Raw genomic sequence first — 17,616 nt, forward strand, 5'->3', positions numbered from 1 at the left:
TTCCATTTTTCATTTCTGCGCCCATGAACAAGTGACTTAAAATTCCTCAATTTTAGTTTCTTCCTATGTAAAATCAGACAATGATCCCTACACATCATCATAAGATGGTTTTGAGACTTCAAAAGATAAAATGAGCCTCACTCAAACATGCTCAGTGCCCTTCTTTTTTACCCCTTGTTATAAAGGAATTCTACTAGGATTCTGAAAACTAAAATAAGTAATTTAGCCAATTCATTTATTTTATTAATAAATCTGGATTTGGGGGGTTTTATTTAAATTTACTTACTAACTTAAGGTCTCAAATATTACAAAGATTTTATACCTAGTATGTTAAAGAAATAAAAGGTGCAGAGTAATGTAAATGCTACATAAATAAAAGCTACATAAATCAATGGAATATTCCAACCATACAAATGAATCAGCTGTAAGAGAGTCAGCAATAGAAATTGGTATTACCTTTATATCATATAATTAAAAAAATAGAAAGTAGAACCCATCTTTCTTTGGTCAAAGCATGAATGAAGATTCAAAAATACAAAACAGGAAATGGAAAAAGCCAAGAAATGAACAACTGGCAAAAACTAAGGTTCCTAAATTTTTATATTCACTTATGTATCTCACTTCTAAAATTGTAACAAATTCAGGTAAGAACCAAATTGGAAAGAGGTAAAGCCAATGAGAAAGTTACATAGGTCAACTGAGAACCTCAGGCTGTTTGAGGAAAAACTGCCAACTGTTGACACAGGAAAGATCAGGCAGCATGTTTTGCCCTAACAGAGAGGCTCCACCTGGCAACCAGGTTTTGTCAAACAAATGTTGAGAATTCTCTAGCTTCCCACTTTCTATCTAATTATAGAACTTTATAAAAACCATTCTCTCTCTCATACATACACATTCTCTTTCTGTCCCCCCCACCCCGCCCTACAATCGTTCTCTCTAAATCTTTCTGTGTTATGATAGACACTACAGTAAGGTGGATAATTTTCCCCAAAAGAGAATGATAGATGTGAAAAGAAAGACCTTTGTTCTATATATCTGCACTATTCTAATAATCATAACCCCTATGTTAAGTAATATAGTACAGCACACTTTTCCTACAGGAGCTTAAAGTATTTATAATATAGAAACTCAGTATAGTTAAATATATATGCTGAAATCTAATCATTCAAATAAGTGCTGGGAGGTATATATCTCAAATTAGTTTTGGAGCTCTTCTTTTGGGGATGTCTTCAGAGTCTACGATGTATTTTATTCAACTAAATTTCACAAATAAGATACTTTGCAAGGCTCTGGGAATGCATTATGTTACCATGGAGCTCGTGGTACAATGAAATAGTGCCAAATTAACTATTATGACTGATGAATGATTTAATGAATTAACAAATATTCACTAATCCTACTACATGCCAGGCACGTTCTAGACCCTGGACACACAGCGTGAACAAAACAATTATTCTGCATTTACAAAAAAAAAAAAAAAAAATGAACCACTTGAAAAGTATAAATTTCATTTTTAGGGATTAAAAGTCATACAGCACCATAAGCAAGGGTCCCCAACTCCCAGGCTGCGGACTGGTACCAGTTGGTGGCCTGTCAGGAACCGGGCCGCACAGCAGGAGGTGAGTGGCAGGCAGGTGAGCGAGCAAAGCTCTATCTGTATTTGCAACTATTCTCCAACATTAGCATCACCGCCTCAGCTCCAGATCATCAGGCATTAGATTCTCATAGGAGCACTGGTCCCTGGTGTCAAAAAGGTTGGAGACCACTGGCTTAAAGGACTTCAGTCAAAGAGTGCCATAAAGGAAAGGATGGTTTTTGTTGTAAAAATGATAAATCTGCTCTGAAGCCAGGAGTTTAAAATAATTTAAAAAATAGGAGTATGACTGATATAATTATATAAACCAGTCACATGGCTTCTTTAAAGAACAAATGCAACCAGATGTATAAATTCACTCAGTCATGCACCTTTCATTTTATGGATGAGGAAACAGAGGCCTAGCAAGGCTGAGTAACCTACTACGGATACTCAGCTAGTCCATGTCAGGCCTTCCACACACCTTTAGAAGCCTCCCTTCTAGTTCAGTGCTCTTTCTAGGAAACTTGTTTCATGGGCAATTACTTTATCCTTTGTCTCAAAATCTTTACAACTTTCTGAGCTCTGTGAGGTTTACATGTAGTCAGAAACTGTCAAACCAGAAAACTGAAGCAAAAAAAAAAAGGTAAAGAGAATTTTCAAAGTAAGGCAAAACTGTGACCTTGATCGTGCACTGTTTTTTATAATGCAATCCTTCAAATCATGCTTTTCAACTTGCTCCCCTTCTTCTCCCATCATTTCATTTAATTTAAAAAATGTTTTGTGTTTCTCCACTACAATAGCATTGCCCTTGTTAAAACCAGCATACATCTAAAATCAAGGAAACTTGGCTAGCTTTTTCAGTTTTGACTTATTTGAACTATAAAATCTTTTTTTCTGCTTTAAAATTATGTGATCTTTGATGCTTTTAACACCTTAGGATTCAATTAGATACTTATGAAGCATGCGCAGCGTATGAAACCCTGTGCTAAATCCCACCACACAGATTTAAAAAAAAATTCTGACTTTGCCTTTAAAGATATCACTAGCATGTTGAGGGTATTAGTGTATCCTGAGTGCTAGCTAGATCAAGAACTACCTGATTTGTGCAATGCACTATACCTGTCCAGGCCTAAACAGAAAGATGATTTTCAAACGGTGCTTCAGAATTTCCATATATATTTGATCCTACAACTACTGGCCCCAGGAGCAGAGAGTCAAGCCCACTCACCCTTTCTAAGCTTATAACCAAAGTGGGCTGCTGCTTTAAAAAAATTTTGAAATCTACTCAGAAAACTTAAGTACTCTCAAATTCTATGATAACTTGTTAATTTTTAATTCCAATTTTAATCACCAATTATCTGTCACTGATAGTGAAGAAGTAGACTTTTCCTATTAGATTTACAGACTACATAAAGAATCCTATCCACTACAAATATTATACTTAGTCCATAAAATCTGACTCTATTTGGCTTTTCTCTGTGGAATAAATAAATCCAATCACTACTAAACCCAGCTCTGTAAAGTTACTCCTAATGTTTCTTTTAGTGAATACCTATGTGGTCAGTATAGAGTTATATAATATGAGCTATTTCTTCTCTCAATATAAACAACTAAGCTTCCTGCAGTCTTTCCCACATTTTTTATGCAAATACAGGAACTGTTCTATTTGGCCACCATCAAACAGAACAGATGCCGAAACTGTTAGCTCCTTCTTCTCAGCAAGATGACTTTATTCCTTGCTATACTGAGAAGACTGAGCAGCAACAATTTCCCCCCTCCTTTTCCTGAACAATTTTATGCAAACTGCTCTTCTGTTGGGTTAACCATCACTGGTTAATCCCAATCCTCAACTGTCATGACCCATCAATTATTTTCCTTCTTATTTGACAGACACATTCTTACATGAAATAACTTAAAAATCTTTTCCATCTTAGCCTTTCTACTACTTCAGTTCTTTATTAGACTGCGGATGATCCATGGCTTATGATGATACATTGCCTTTAGCTATCAAGGAGTGACACTTTTTAGGAAGCAGCATTACGGAAACTATTAATTATCTTTTTATTGTAGGTAAGGTATAAAGGATATTGTTCTGTCCCTTCTAAATGAATATATTTCCTATGTAACGTCCAAGAAAGTTTAGCTTTCCTTGACGATCTAGTAGGGTTTCATCTTATTGAAAAACAAAATGAAACAAAACAACAACTTATCACATTTTCCCCCTTGCTCTGCTTACAAAAAATCTTGAGGTCAAATATGCAGGTCAATTTTAAGAAATTTAAGGATCTCACTTAGCCATAGCTTACACAATTTCATGCTAAGTTTCCGTTTTAAACTGTTAGTGGTTTTGATTATAAATTGAAACTTTTTTCTATTTTGTGATTATATATTCTTGTAAATTGCCTCAGATTCTTCATGATATAAGATAAAGTATAAATAAATAAACTATGGTATTTCCAAACCCACTGTGCCACATCTGTGCTTAACAAAGACTCGTAGAATTAAAATTGTATTTTCCTATTAAAAAAAGAAAGCAGAGGAGTGTGGCGAATTAGGTAATCTGTTTTTATTGCATTGGGCATTTTTCTCATTTTATTCCTACTGTACATATTATGAATCTATGAACTAAAAATAGTCTATGTGCCATTATGTTAATGAAATAAATGAACAGTAACCTTAAATAAGTCAGATATTTTTCACTCTGAGTATACTGGGATTTTTGTTTACTTGTTTTAAATTGGACAATTTGTTTTTCTCCTTGAACACAGAGTTACATGATGGCTCTATAAGACTTAAAAATAACTGTCAAAATAGCTATAAGTAAAAACTGTGAGATACTAAAAATGCCTACGAAGGGAAGTTACTACAACTTCTTTGAGTCTGAATGGAAGTTCTGCTAGATTAGAGTCTACGTCTTTGATAATGTTTCCAATTCCTAGTCTTAACTGCTCTTCCAAGATAGTAGGTAACTTGATTTCTAGAATATCATTCATTCAACAAAAATTTACTATTTGCCATATGCACAACACAAGAGTTTTAAAGTTACTATACAGAAACATGGAGTTTCTTTACTCCTTGAAAGTGTGCTGTTAAGAACGTCTACCACCCATTTTGTTGTACAACAATGAAGACTCACCTTCTAAAACAAATAGTTGATTCTCTTTATTTGTGGTAGTTATTTATAAGGTTACCACAAACATGGAATTAGCAATACTGAACCACTGCTCCTAGGGAAATACAGGGTTAGGTAACCACAAGTCTTTGGTCACATGCGCTTCAACTAATCAATATATAACCTCATGTTATATGTGTTTCTGTATAAAGACAGCACTTCGGTGCTATGCTTAGGAGTCATTTTTAGTATCAAAATCACCAAAAAGCATAAAACTGTGAAAAACATAGCACTAAATATACTGGAAAGAGTCACTTGTTTACAGTCTGAGAGCAGAAATAAGAAGGCACAGCACTGTTAAGAATGTGTATTGGGCAAATCGAATTTTTCATCCTTCTGTACATGTCCAGGATAGTGCTACTGAGCTTTGGCTGTGGGGTTTCAAATACATTCTAGCAAACAGGCAAATGTACAAATACAGAATATGCGAATAATGAGTATCAAGTGCATATGAGTCAAATATTTCAATTCAGTCTCTCATTTGATTGCCACCAAAACAAAGAGATTTGGAAAGCCCTAATAAATACTATTAAGTTACCATGAAAACTTAGAGTTTTGGACTAGAGTGATTCAAGAAGATGTCTGAGGCGTTCATAAATTGGTATTGTTAAAAATGTTACTTCCTACCTGATATATTCTAAAAGGGATGTAACGGAATCCATTTTCTTCCGCAGGATATTCCATGAGTTTCCGATTGATGGCCCAAAACTGGTCAAATCTGTCTGTAATGATAAATTATTTATTAAAAATGAACATTATAATTTAATACCGCACATGAAATGAAAGTTACTAAACTTCCTTTTAGAAGCTGTTGAAAGGCATAATATATATATTATTTTTTCTTAAACTTATGTTTCCATAACTAAACATAAAGATAGGAAATTAATTTTTCATTATTGCTTCCTCTTTCTAGATATGTGCATAGATGTTTTTTTCCTCATGAGAGAAACCCTGAACTGATTTTGACTGCTTGTGTTATCAAGGCAAAAAACATTGGGAAGGGATGAATGTCTTGATTCCCTTTGTCTTACTCCTCCTGTCTAAATTACAAAGGCACAGCTTCAAGTGGCCTAAATTTTAACCAAAAATTGTTTAAAGAAATGAAGTAAAAGTATCAAGCAAAGTAAATATTAAACAGCAAGAAATATAAAATTCTAGGAAAGGCCTAGAAAGAAATGTGAAACTGATACTTAAGAAATAACTGTCAACTGCCAGTTAATCTCAGACTGATTAAATAATATCTTTAAAATTTTTTCAGGCTCAATTAAAACAAAAAAAACCCCCAAAAAAACGCTTTACTAAGCTGTAACTCACGTATCATAAAATTCACCGTTTTAAAGTGTACACTGAATGCTTTTTAGTATATTCAGAGTTTAGAAAACATTACAAATATTTAATTTCAGAAAACTTTCCTCATCCCCAAATGAAATCCGTACCATTAATAGTTATTCTTCCTCCCTCCTCCCCATCCCCTGGAAATCACTAATTGCTATTCTATTCCAGAAATTTCATATAAACGAAATCATACAATATGTGGTCTTTTGCATTTTTTTTATACTATGTTTTCAAGGTTCGTTCATGTTGTAGCTTGAAATCAGAACTTATTATGGCCTTGTAATATTTCATTGTATGGAGATATCACCTTTTGTTTACTCATTCATCAATTCATGGACGTTTGGGTTGTTTCCACTTTTTGGCTATCATGAACAATGCTACTATGAACATCCATGTACAAGTTCTTATGTAGACACATAATTTCAATTTTCTTGTGTGCGCATGTTTGTTTGTGTGTGTGTGTGTGTGTGTGTGTGTGTGTGTGTGTGTGTGTGTGTGTCTAGGAATGGAACTGCTGAATTATATGGTAATTGTTTAACTGCCATATGGTAACTATGTTTTGAGGAACTGCCAAACTGTTTTGCAAAGAGGTTGAATCAATTTACATTCCTGCCAGAAATGTATAAGGGTTCCAATTTGCCCACACACATGCCAATACTTGTTATTGTCCATCTTTATTATAGTCATCCTAGTTGGTATGAAGTGGTATCTCTTTATGGTTTTAATTTGCATTCCTCTAAGAACTAATTATGTTGAGGATCAATCTTTTTACTTGTTTATTGACCATTTATATATCTTCTTTGGAGAGGTGTCTATCAAATCCTTGTCCCTTTTTTAATTGGGTTGTTTGCCTTTTTATTGTGTATTGTTAGAGTTCACTATGTATTCTGGACACAAGTTCCTTATCTGATAAATGATATGCAAATATTTTTCTCCATTCTGTGTTATTTTTAACTCACCCAGAATTCTACCTTAAAATAAAGTATTTTTTTTCCTCAGAAATTTATCTCAGAATCAAGTATCTGTAAAGCAAATCTGTGAATAGTTTCAGAATTTCAGATCAGTTTGGTATTAAAGCACATTCTCTACTACTAGACTTACCTCAATCCAATTTACTGGCAATCTATTCATTCTGCTTAGGCTATCGTAATTATAAAAAAGAATAAAATTTGTTTCCTCTTATACCCCTGTCATAGAAGACTGTGACTTGGCCTTCTCTAGTCCCATCCTCAACTCCAGTCTGGGGAAAGACTTATACTACACTGAAACTGGTAGGATAGAGAATTTAGAATCCGGTTAGTTCAATGCAATTTCACAAATGACAACTAAGGTTCAGGTTGTTATGAGTTTAACTCAGAACCAAGACCAGACTCTTGATCTTCTGATTCAAAGTCCACAACCGTTTTAACAGTTGCAACCACAAAACTGCTCCTTTGACCACAGTCCTTTCATATATGAATCAATTATTCTTTCAATGCTTTTTACAAAGTACTCTGTTTCTATCAAGTATCAAGTAAAAATGTGACAACTAAATAAAATGATTCTTCATACAATCTGAAATTTTACTCACTGCCTCAGCTTTAAATCTCTAGCTAGTACCTACCACAATGCATGCATAATATATAGTCTTGAGTCAAAGAATAACAGAATACTATGTATGTAACATTTCACTGAAAATCTGGGGTTCTAATCCTACATCTGCAATAAATAGCTAGGTGACTAAAAACAAATCAACTGAAGTCTACCCTAATTCTCTTATAGATGAAATGAAGGAGTTAGATTAAACAGCTTCTAATGCCTCTTCTAAAAACAAAATTTTATAATTTTATAAAATGTAAATTTTATAAAAAACACCCTCTTTTATTAAAATAGAACTTGTTAAAAACCACAAGCAAAACTTTATTAAATGAAACATTTATAGTTTCTAACGGGCTAAAGCAATGGTTTTTAACCAGGGAAGATTTTGCTCCCAGGTGGGTCTGGAGACATTTTTGGTTGCCACAACTGTATGTGTGTTACTAGCATCTAGTGGATAGAGGCCAGGGGTGTTGCTAACCACTTGACAATGCACAGGACAGCTCCTCAAAACCAAGAATTATCTGACCCAAAATGTCAATAGGGCTAAGGACAGGGAAGCAAGTACAAACATATAATAAAAAGTACAGAAAGGTAATTAGTAAAAAAGTTTTTACATACCTATATGGCAAAAAAAAAAAATACACTGAAAAAAGAAACATGGTTGTGCACATTATCAAGTTAATGACTCTCAGCTCCAAACTCACCCTTTAAAATACGCACTGCCATAATGGACACAATTTTGTTGAGCATCTCTACTGTGACAACCACATTAAGCTTTCTCAGAAGAGTGCTGCAAAAAACACTGTAAGAGAAAGAGGCTCTTGCCTGTATAGGCACAGCGAAGGCCTCTTACCCTTGTCAGCACCCTGATTTCCTATGGAGGCCGTATGGGTGGCTCGCCTGAGATTTCCCAGAGAGGTACCACTCCCTCTGTAGGCCCATGACCTTTGTTGCTGGTAGCTGGCACTCTAGATTGTCCTGATTGTCTAGTGACTGCAGATCAGCTCTACTCTGGGCAAACTAGTGATTTTTTTTTTTACTAATCCAGTGGGCTGACCTATACCTTCTCTAACAAGTTCTAAACTCAGCCTTAGAAAGAGGGTCCTTATAAGTGTGATCTTCCTCCCTTAGCCCTAGGGTACCATATACAGTTTTATATCTTTGTCACTCTGTTGTCAGAGTTTAATAATCAGTATGTAAAACTTACTCCGTTTAACTCTCTGTATGGTTTCTATCGCCAGACTGAACCCAGTCTGAAACAACTATGTTTAAAAAGAATAAAGATATAATAAAAGATCTATATTAATATTAGCTTTTAATCTTATAAAAATTTTGTTCTTATATTAAATAGGCATTTCCTCAACAATATCAAATATTCCAACCAAGAAAAACTTTTATAAGTCAAAGTTATTAACAAAAAAGACGCAAATAGAAAGAATTAAAAGAAAATCAGTACTGAGGTTGAATGTATAACCAAATGCTTCTTATACTGGATTTTGCAATATCAGTATCTCTTCTATCCCCTAGTTGATAATTAAAATAAAATTGGAGTAAGGATGCATTACTACCTTCCCACATACTAATGAATCAAGAATATATTGACCTGTTGTTACCAAGCAATACTTTGAAAATCGAAACTATGCTTTTAGATATTATAATTAAGTCATAAAATTAGTTGTTTTATCAGGCATTAAACAGTACTTACAAGTAAAAGAAGCATTAATGGTCTTAAGGTGTTCATTTTTAAAACTAGAAATGTAGGTAAATGTATATCAATTTCAACAACTTTCAAATTAACTTAGTTCTAATGTTAAAACAAAATAAAAGAAACAACTAAGTAGGAAAAAATTAAAACTAGCAGTCAATTAACTTACTCAAAGAAAGGGAGAAGATAATTTAAACATTTCTTGCCAGAGCTATTAACAATATGACTGATGAGTTAGTTTTTTTAAACTTAACATTCATTTAGAAAGGCTACCAAATCAAGGATCACAAAATTGAAGGACTGTTCTTAGAAAGTCAATCTATTTTTTTAAAACAAAAATATTAAAAAGAGAATTCTTCAAAACCTTGATGGCCATCCAATTTTTTCTCACTGTTGAATTAAGCTTTTATATTGTCTTGGGAATTTCCTTAAAATCCAGGAAAAATAATTTTTAAATCAAAGATCTCCCTAAAAAGAATATAAGAAATAAAGTTGATCACACTGTATTCTTTGTTCCTCGCATGGAAAAAACTGCAGAAAAAAGTGGCAATTTTAAAGAATGTATCTATTCCTCCACCAACGCTTTATGAGAGTTAAAAACTCAACACAAAATAATTTTTAACATTCTGATGCCACAAATAATGTATCTAAAAAGCCTCCAAAAGAGACGTGGAAGACATCTTCGGACTGCTTGCTCAGCCTCGTTCAGTAACGCGGTATTGTTGGCTGAATCCCTTAAACTATAGAAAAGGGGTAAAATGGCCTCCACGTGCACACACTATCTACTTCCTGCTCTTGTAATGTCTGTGATGTCAAAAAGAACGGATTTACAGCACCCCAAATAAGTATCAGATCATGACAGCATACATGACACAGACTTTGTCTTTCTTTGAAAGAAAAGCAAATGATTGAAAATGACAACGAAGGGAATTCACTCTTCACAAAATTTTGCATTCATCAACATTATTCAAGTCAATACTATAAGTGGCCATGTAATATGTGTAGTATTTTGACCTGAGAAATACAGCCCGGAAAACTGGCATTAAGGAGAGTAATCAAAATATATATTTAGAGAGCAATTAATTGTCTCTGTATTCACTGCTACAACTTTCATCTAAACCACTACCAAATCTCATCTGAACCACTGTGACAGCCTCCTAATTGGTCTCTGCCCTTCCACTTGTACCCATGCTACACAATATCTAGAGTGCTCTTTTAAAACATAAATCAAATTATATCATGAATAAGTTTCCAAACCTTTTTCTAATGGGTCATAAGGAATAATGCTTTATATGATGCACTTTAATAATACAATTATCTCAAGTACTAGAATCATTATTTAAAAAAACAATCCATCGTACCACTTGTTGCCTACAACTGGGCAAACAGCCCCCTGCCCAAACTCTGTATGCAAGCATACTTCCTCCCAAGGAAGCATGTTCCTATCAGCCACTGCCTCTCACCCCCTTGAAATACAGCATTTTCTGCATTCATCTCAGAGCTCAATGCCTACCAATCTGCTCATTTACTAAGCTACGAGTCACCCTATTTTTCTTTTTTGTCCCTAGAAAACACCAAGTTCATTCCCGTATCATGGTTTTAGCAGCTTGGCATTCTATTTTTCTAATTTTCACACAGCTGCTTCTTTCTTATCATTCAAGTCTCAAAAGAAGCGTCGCCTCCTCAGAGAACATTTCCCTCATAATTCTACCTAAAGCATTATTCTATTTTCCTCTAAACACTTACCATTACTTGAAATTACCCTATTCACATGTTTATTTATTGTCTCTTTTCCCCAACTAAAATATAAGCTCCATGAGGGCAAGGCATTTACCTACAGCCCTACAAAGTTCCTGGCACAAAGTACGTGCTGGACGAATGTTTGTGAAATGATGAAATAATAAAATGAATTAGTTAAATGATTTAGGCAAATGGGAAAAAACAAAATAAAGGAATCCCAAACGTAGCATAGCATAGTGGAAAAAGCAGACACTCTGGAGCCATATTGCCTGGGTTTGCTTCCTAACTTTGCCATTTATTAATTGCTGGGTGAGTTTAAGCAAGATACTTTTAAATTTTGTGAATCAATTTCCTCATCTATAAAATGAAAATGTTAATAGTACATATTCATAAAGTTATTGGAAGGAATAAATGAGTTAATATATGTAAAATACTTACAACAGCACCTGACACAAAGTAAGTGCTACATAAGTGTTTTGTCTCACGGGCTGCCCGGATTCGCCAGAAGACAATGACCTTCTAGATTCAGCAACAAGGTAATTGAAGGGTCAAAACCAGTATGGGAAAGTGGTTCTACCAAAACCCCATCACCACAAGATTGCTGGAGTGTTCACTCAGTCTGACTCAGAATCAGGGAGTTTATGCCATTCACATCAGATGCTATGTGAATTCTGCCTCTTGGAGTTATGCAATTGAATGTTGGGGAGAAAAAGAGCCATAACACAATCTAGCTGTAACACTTTACAACATCAAATTCCCTTTATGTCTCTTTTTGCTTCCTCTAGTCCTTTCAACTACCATATAAGGCCCTATTCTCTCACTCTGTTAATAATTTCGTTGCCATTTACCTTTAATCAATTTCAACAGCATCATCTCTCGCCATATCATGAAACAGTAGTAGGGGCAGGAACAGTGATCCAAGAACATCTAGGTCAACATCTGAGGAGTCCCTCCAGTCTTGGCAGGCTGGTCTGAGTTCCACCTCTACTACCTTTAGGATCTAATAATCATTCTTTCTCAAACCCTCTCTCTCTTAACATGTCTTAAAATATTAGGGGAGGGCAGAGTGAAAAAAAAGAGGTTTCTTGTTAATCTGTGAAGAGGCTCTCAATTGTTATACCTTTACAGCATTAGTCTACAAATGGAGTCAGTCAAAACTAGGTACTTTACAGTTAGAAAAATATTGCTGGAGACTTAAAGAAAACTAATCTTACCAAGTATTGAAAAAAACAGGCTGTAAATTTTCATTTCAACATCACGAGCCAATAAACATAACTGTACATTACAACATCTTTAATGCATTCTAAGAGTCAATCCCAGTAATTGACTTTATTTTTAAGTAGACAGAATTCAATTACTGTATTCTAACCAATTAAGAAAAGTTTATGCACATTTACTTTGAAATTGGGCCAGTAAAAACATAAAAGGGATTTAAAATTCAAAAATTTCATAATGTAAAAAGATCAACGTATTTTATGTGCTCATGTTAAAAAAAGAATGATCTTCAATTATACTCTAGTCTTCACTTACTTTACAGGACAATCTTTAAAAGGTAGCTTGTGTGCCAAAAAGAGATTTACAGAGATTTACAGCTGTAGCACAGTGGCAGGCCAAGACTAATTAACTAAATGTATTCCTGTGTAAATCACCCATAGATTTATAACCAATAATCTGATTTATTACCTTTCAAAACTACTGTAAATTGAGAAAATGTTTTTCCTCTTAGACTAAATTACAGTTTATCACTTTTCTAAATTCAGCCAGAAACAAATTTAAGGAGTAATCAAGTTCGTTTTCACTCACTCAAAGAGTACCCCAAAGTCATAATACAAAAACAAAAATCTATTTTAATTTTTGAAAGACCAACAGAGAAAAAGATACTCCATTACAGTCACTGTATCTTTGCTGTTTATTATGCAGGATATTGTCTTTTCTAATACAAATCTCTCATGCTTCTCATGAGAAAATGTAAATGAGAAAGTCCTATTAATAATTACTCATTGACAAATAACAAAATCTTTAAAGTACTAATGCCAGGCTCCCACTCTAGACCAATTATTTCAGATTCCCTGGCAACTATACTTTTGGGAAGCTCCCAGATAATTCTAGTATGTAGCCATAGTTAACAACTTCCAGATATAATGAAAAACACTTTCATTTTCATTTTAGAATCAGAGATCTAGGTTCAAATCTTGATCCTATCTCTTACTAGTTCTGTAAGCTCATTTCCTCATTTTCAAGGTTGTTTATCTAATTCCTGCAAGGAATGACTGAGATAATGCATATAAAAGTACTCAGGCCTGGGACATCACATGAATTTAGTAAATGTAATATAATTCCAGGTAAATTCTGTTTAATTTCAAATCCATCTAACCTGTTTTTGGTGGCTACGTGAAAAATAGCCCTTTAAAAGAAGTTCCGAATTTACAAATGGTTCATATTATAAATCTCCATGTTAATTCTAGGCAAGGAAAAAAGGAAGAGTAAAATAGTTGATAGACTGGTAAAGAAGTGGTATTAAAACAACACTAAATTATGCTAGAGTGAAAAGTTATGGATTCTGATTATAGTAAGACCTCAGAGATCATTTTTATTACAAATAACATATGTGAACAGAATTTAGCCATTTAAAAAACCTAATATGAGTTTTATGTTGTTTGATTTCCACAGCAACTTACTGAGGTAGCTATCGTCAGTCTACGCAAGAGGTAAGTGACTTGCCTGAGGTCACTGATCCAGTAGACTCTCATGGATGCTACTATATCATAGAAAACCTTCAGATACAATTCTATAAATAAAAACACTGCTTGCTTAGTAAAACTCCAAGTTGAGTCAATTCAATAATCTATGATTAACAAGAATCTGTGAAACCATTAATGAATGGAACATTCATATTATCAAAAATTCTAGAGTTCTATACTTTAAAATTCATGGTAGTGTCAGGTATTACATAACAGTGAAGAACCAAAGTTCTGCCACCTCAAAACTTTGCCTTTTGGGTTACTGATTTTAAGCTGGTTATTAAGAAACAAGAGACTCAGAAAGAATCTTTGATTCTCTCCCTTTCCTAAGAGATTCAGATGGAAAGGCTTGCTCCAGAAAGGGAAACAGCATATTCACCTTACCATAGATAGGAAGGCTCCACTTTACCATAGATAGGTAAGGTGAACAGCATTCACCTGGTAACTAGATGCTCTCTCCTCTCATTGTTTCTGGGCTGCCTCGCAAGAATTTGCCTGCCACATGTGTTCTGCTCTTCCTCAGCTGCCTGTAAATTGCCTATACCTTTGGAATCTCATACCCCTGCCCCCTTTCTCCTTTGTCCATAATGGCATATAAAACTCAAGTGCCCAATGCATTTGGGGTCTCATTTTTATATGGCATCCCCGCAATGTGCATTCATATAATAAACTTTGTACAGTTTCTCCAGTTAGTCTGTCTTTGTTAATTTGATTATTAGCCTAGCTAGAGAGCTTAGAAGGTGAGAGGAAAAGTAATTTTTATAGTCTCTACAATAGTTTAACAAATCTCATCTCTTTGGCAGTTTTAGATGACAAAACTGAACAGTCAGCAGTCACTGCTGCAGAAATCAATACTATTTGCTTCGACATTTTCATTAAGGCGTAATTTGTCAATAAGAACAGGAGAAATGCACTGAAAACATCGCTTGATTAGGATCAACCTCTTGAAAGAAGGCAAGGACGACGATGAGCAAAACTGAAAAATCATAGTTCAAATTTTAGCCACTAAGATTATTCAGGTGTCATTTACTACAAAATTAATTTATTTTAATAACTCATTCACTGCTAAAACAAAGGTGATTCTTAAAATTACATACACACCTCAAAAAATAGGGCCCCAAATATTTTATAAACTATAATTTATTACCTCCTATAACAAATTTATTTTTGACTAAATACTATTATTTTAAATGTATTCAGTAGCTTTTAGTGATAAATGATACACACGATATATTCTGCAAAGCATAAAAATTTAATCAGGATTTCTAAAAATCCTAAGAGTAAAAATATGAATAAAGTTATTAAAACTTGAAATTATTCTATCAGTATTTCTCGACTTATTCATTTACAACTCAAATATCTGAATCTCACACAATATTCTTTTGAGTGTAATAACATTCTTTGAGCGTTGTATCATTAATTTGAGAGAGAAAAATAACTGGGGGGGAAACTTCTAAATGTAAATAAAGCCTTCCTCCTTAACTCAACAAGCCTATGGGAAAAAAAATCTAAGAAATATATTAATACAAACAAGGAGCTAGTTTAAGAAAAACAGCCATAGTATCTTTAAGTTTTGTTTTGAGTGTGACTTATGGTAATCTGAAATAAAGTGAAACCTTATTGATTAAATCTTTTGTGGAAATTAACTCCAATTAAAAATACTTTTGAGATATTTCATTGTTATCCTTCTACTGTTAAAGACAGAAATAAACTAGACGTAAAAAAGCCAAGGAATCAAGGATAGTCTTGAATTCTAAATGGACCCTGTGGGAAGAAATGCTTAAGTAGAAAGCCACTTTGAAGATAATAATCAGAACTTGACTAAACACGCTACATCTTAGATGAACAAATTTGTTTATTTTGCACTCATTTTTTTTAATGGGCTGTTTCTTTTCTAGTTTTCTAGTGTTTGGGTTAGAATCTTGCAATTCTCTGAATGCTAATTAAAATACTGGTATAGGTTATAATATTTAAATTTGATTTTCACATAAAAGGATTTTGGAATCTTCTACAGTTTCTAAAACAAAAAAGAGATATGCAATGAATAATAAGAAATTAGTACCATTATAGAACTGTACTTACTTCTTGGTTCAAGAAAAGACATCATTAACATAGAGAATTCTGACATCCAGAACTCATTACAGCCACTAAATCAGAACTGGTCTGCATAGGCAGTGATGGAGTAAACAGGGATGGGGTAGGATAATGGGGGAGGGGAGACTTGAAATTCTGAAATTCTCAATAAATTAATTTCTATGTGTTTGTGGAAAGTGCGTGAAATAGGTACCTGGGAATAGGTAACGCACTGTCCAGCATTAATTATAGAGAGTTGAACTAAAATGTTTATCTGGCCATCCAGACCTCAGAAAGATAATAAAGGAATAGGTCAGAGACTAAGTAAATTTAAATGAGAGGTAAGTGAGAAGGAAAGAAGTATTATTAACATACGCAGAACTAGATCAAGTGCCACACAGAAAGCTGGAGAGGGCTATGAAAGGAAGCAAAAGAAGGAAAAGGAAAAATACAGAAGACGCAAGTTACTTCAAAAATGTAAGCACAATTAGTTTTACTGAAATGACAGCATACTATTGATTTATTTGTCATTTAATAGTCACCTGAGCAAAAATAAAATAATTCTCATAATCCAGAAACAATTGTGGCTAAATTTACAATAAGAAGTTCACATTGTTAAGTTTACATATAAAAAAAAGTGGTTAAAATAACTAATTTGTTTATATCTCAAATTCCTTTTGTTTAAACAATATATAGTTCCAACTACAGTCTAAATGAGTCATTGTAACATCACTTGATTAGGAATGTACTAGCAGTTCTCAAGGGCTAAACTGGTGAAATAGATGAGAAACTTCATAAATGGGTTGGCCTGAGCTTTTACATTTTCCAACATATCTTGCAAGGCTGTCGTGATGACAGCGATAATTCATATAAAGTATCCAGAACAGAACTTGGGGATTCAGTAAGTGGTCGCTTCTACTCTAAAGGAGATGTAGTTTTATTCATTAACTCTATCAGGTTTTTCTAGAGCAATGGTTCTCAAATGGGGTGGGTCTAGCACGGAGGGGATATTGGCCAAGACTGGAGACATCCCCCACGTCGACATTTTTTAACATCGTGACTGAGAGTGGGGAGTAATGTGCTACTGGTATCTAGTGAGTGGGCTGAGGCTACGAATGCTGCCAAACATCCTATAGTGCACAGGACAGCCCCATCCCTACCACCACTCAACTTCAAAGAATTATCCAGTCCAAAATATATATAAGGCAGAGGTTGAGAGATCTGGCTCCAGGAGAGTGGTTCTCAAACAATCACCTGGAGAGCCTGCTGAACCACAGGTTGCTGGGACCCACCCCAGGGTTTCATTCAGTTGGTCTGGAGTGTATTTCTGATCAGTTCCTAGATAATGCTGATGCTTCTGGCCCATTGTCTATATCTGAGAAACGCTGCTCTAGAGAAAAGTAATTTAAACTAATTGACAAAACAAACAAATACTTGGAAATAAGTACTTATAGGATATTCAGTTCTCTTAAGGAGAATTATGAAATTAAGTCTTGAAACAAAACATTTAAAAACAAAATAAGTTAAACTCTACATGAATATGTACACTGATGTAGGTCTTGGCAATAATTTTTTGAACCTGACAGCAAAAGCAAGAGCAACAAAAGCAAAAATAAACAAGTGAGACTACATCAAACTAAAATGCTTCTACGCAGCAAAGGAAACCATCAACAAAACAAAAAGGTGACCAACCAAA

General features: G+C 34.1%; 1 protein-coding gene across 3 annotated transcripts in view; it reads right to left on the reverse strand.

The window, feature by feature from the left end:
• Window positions 1–17,616, reverse strand: part of ATG5 (autophagy related 5) — a 115,147-nt gene that overhangs the window by 46,271 nt on the left and 51,260 nt on the right. For all 3 annotated transcript variants that reach the window (XM_039869698.1, XM_039869689.1, XM_039869707.1), the window contains exon 6: window positions 5,376–5,470. In XM_039869698.1, the coding sequence (XP_039725632.1) occupies window positions 5,376–5,470 (95 nt within the window). The remainder of the gene's footprint in view (window positions 1–5,375; window positions 5,471–17,616) is intronic.

This window comes from Pteropus medius, unplaced genomic scaffold (genome assembly GCF_902729225.1).
Source record: "Pteropus medius unplaced genomic scaffold, Ma_sr-lr_union100, whole genome shotgun sequence".
Lineage (NCBI taxonomy): Eukaryota > Metazoa > Chordata > Mammalia > Chiroptera > Pteropodidae > Pteropus > Pteropus medius.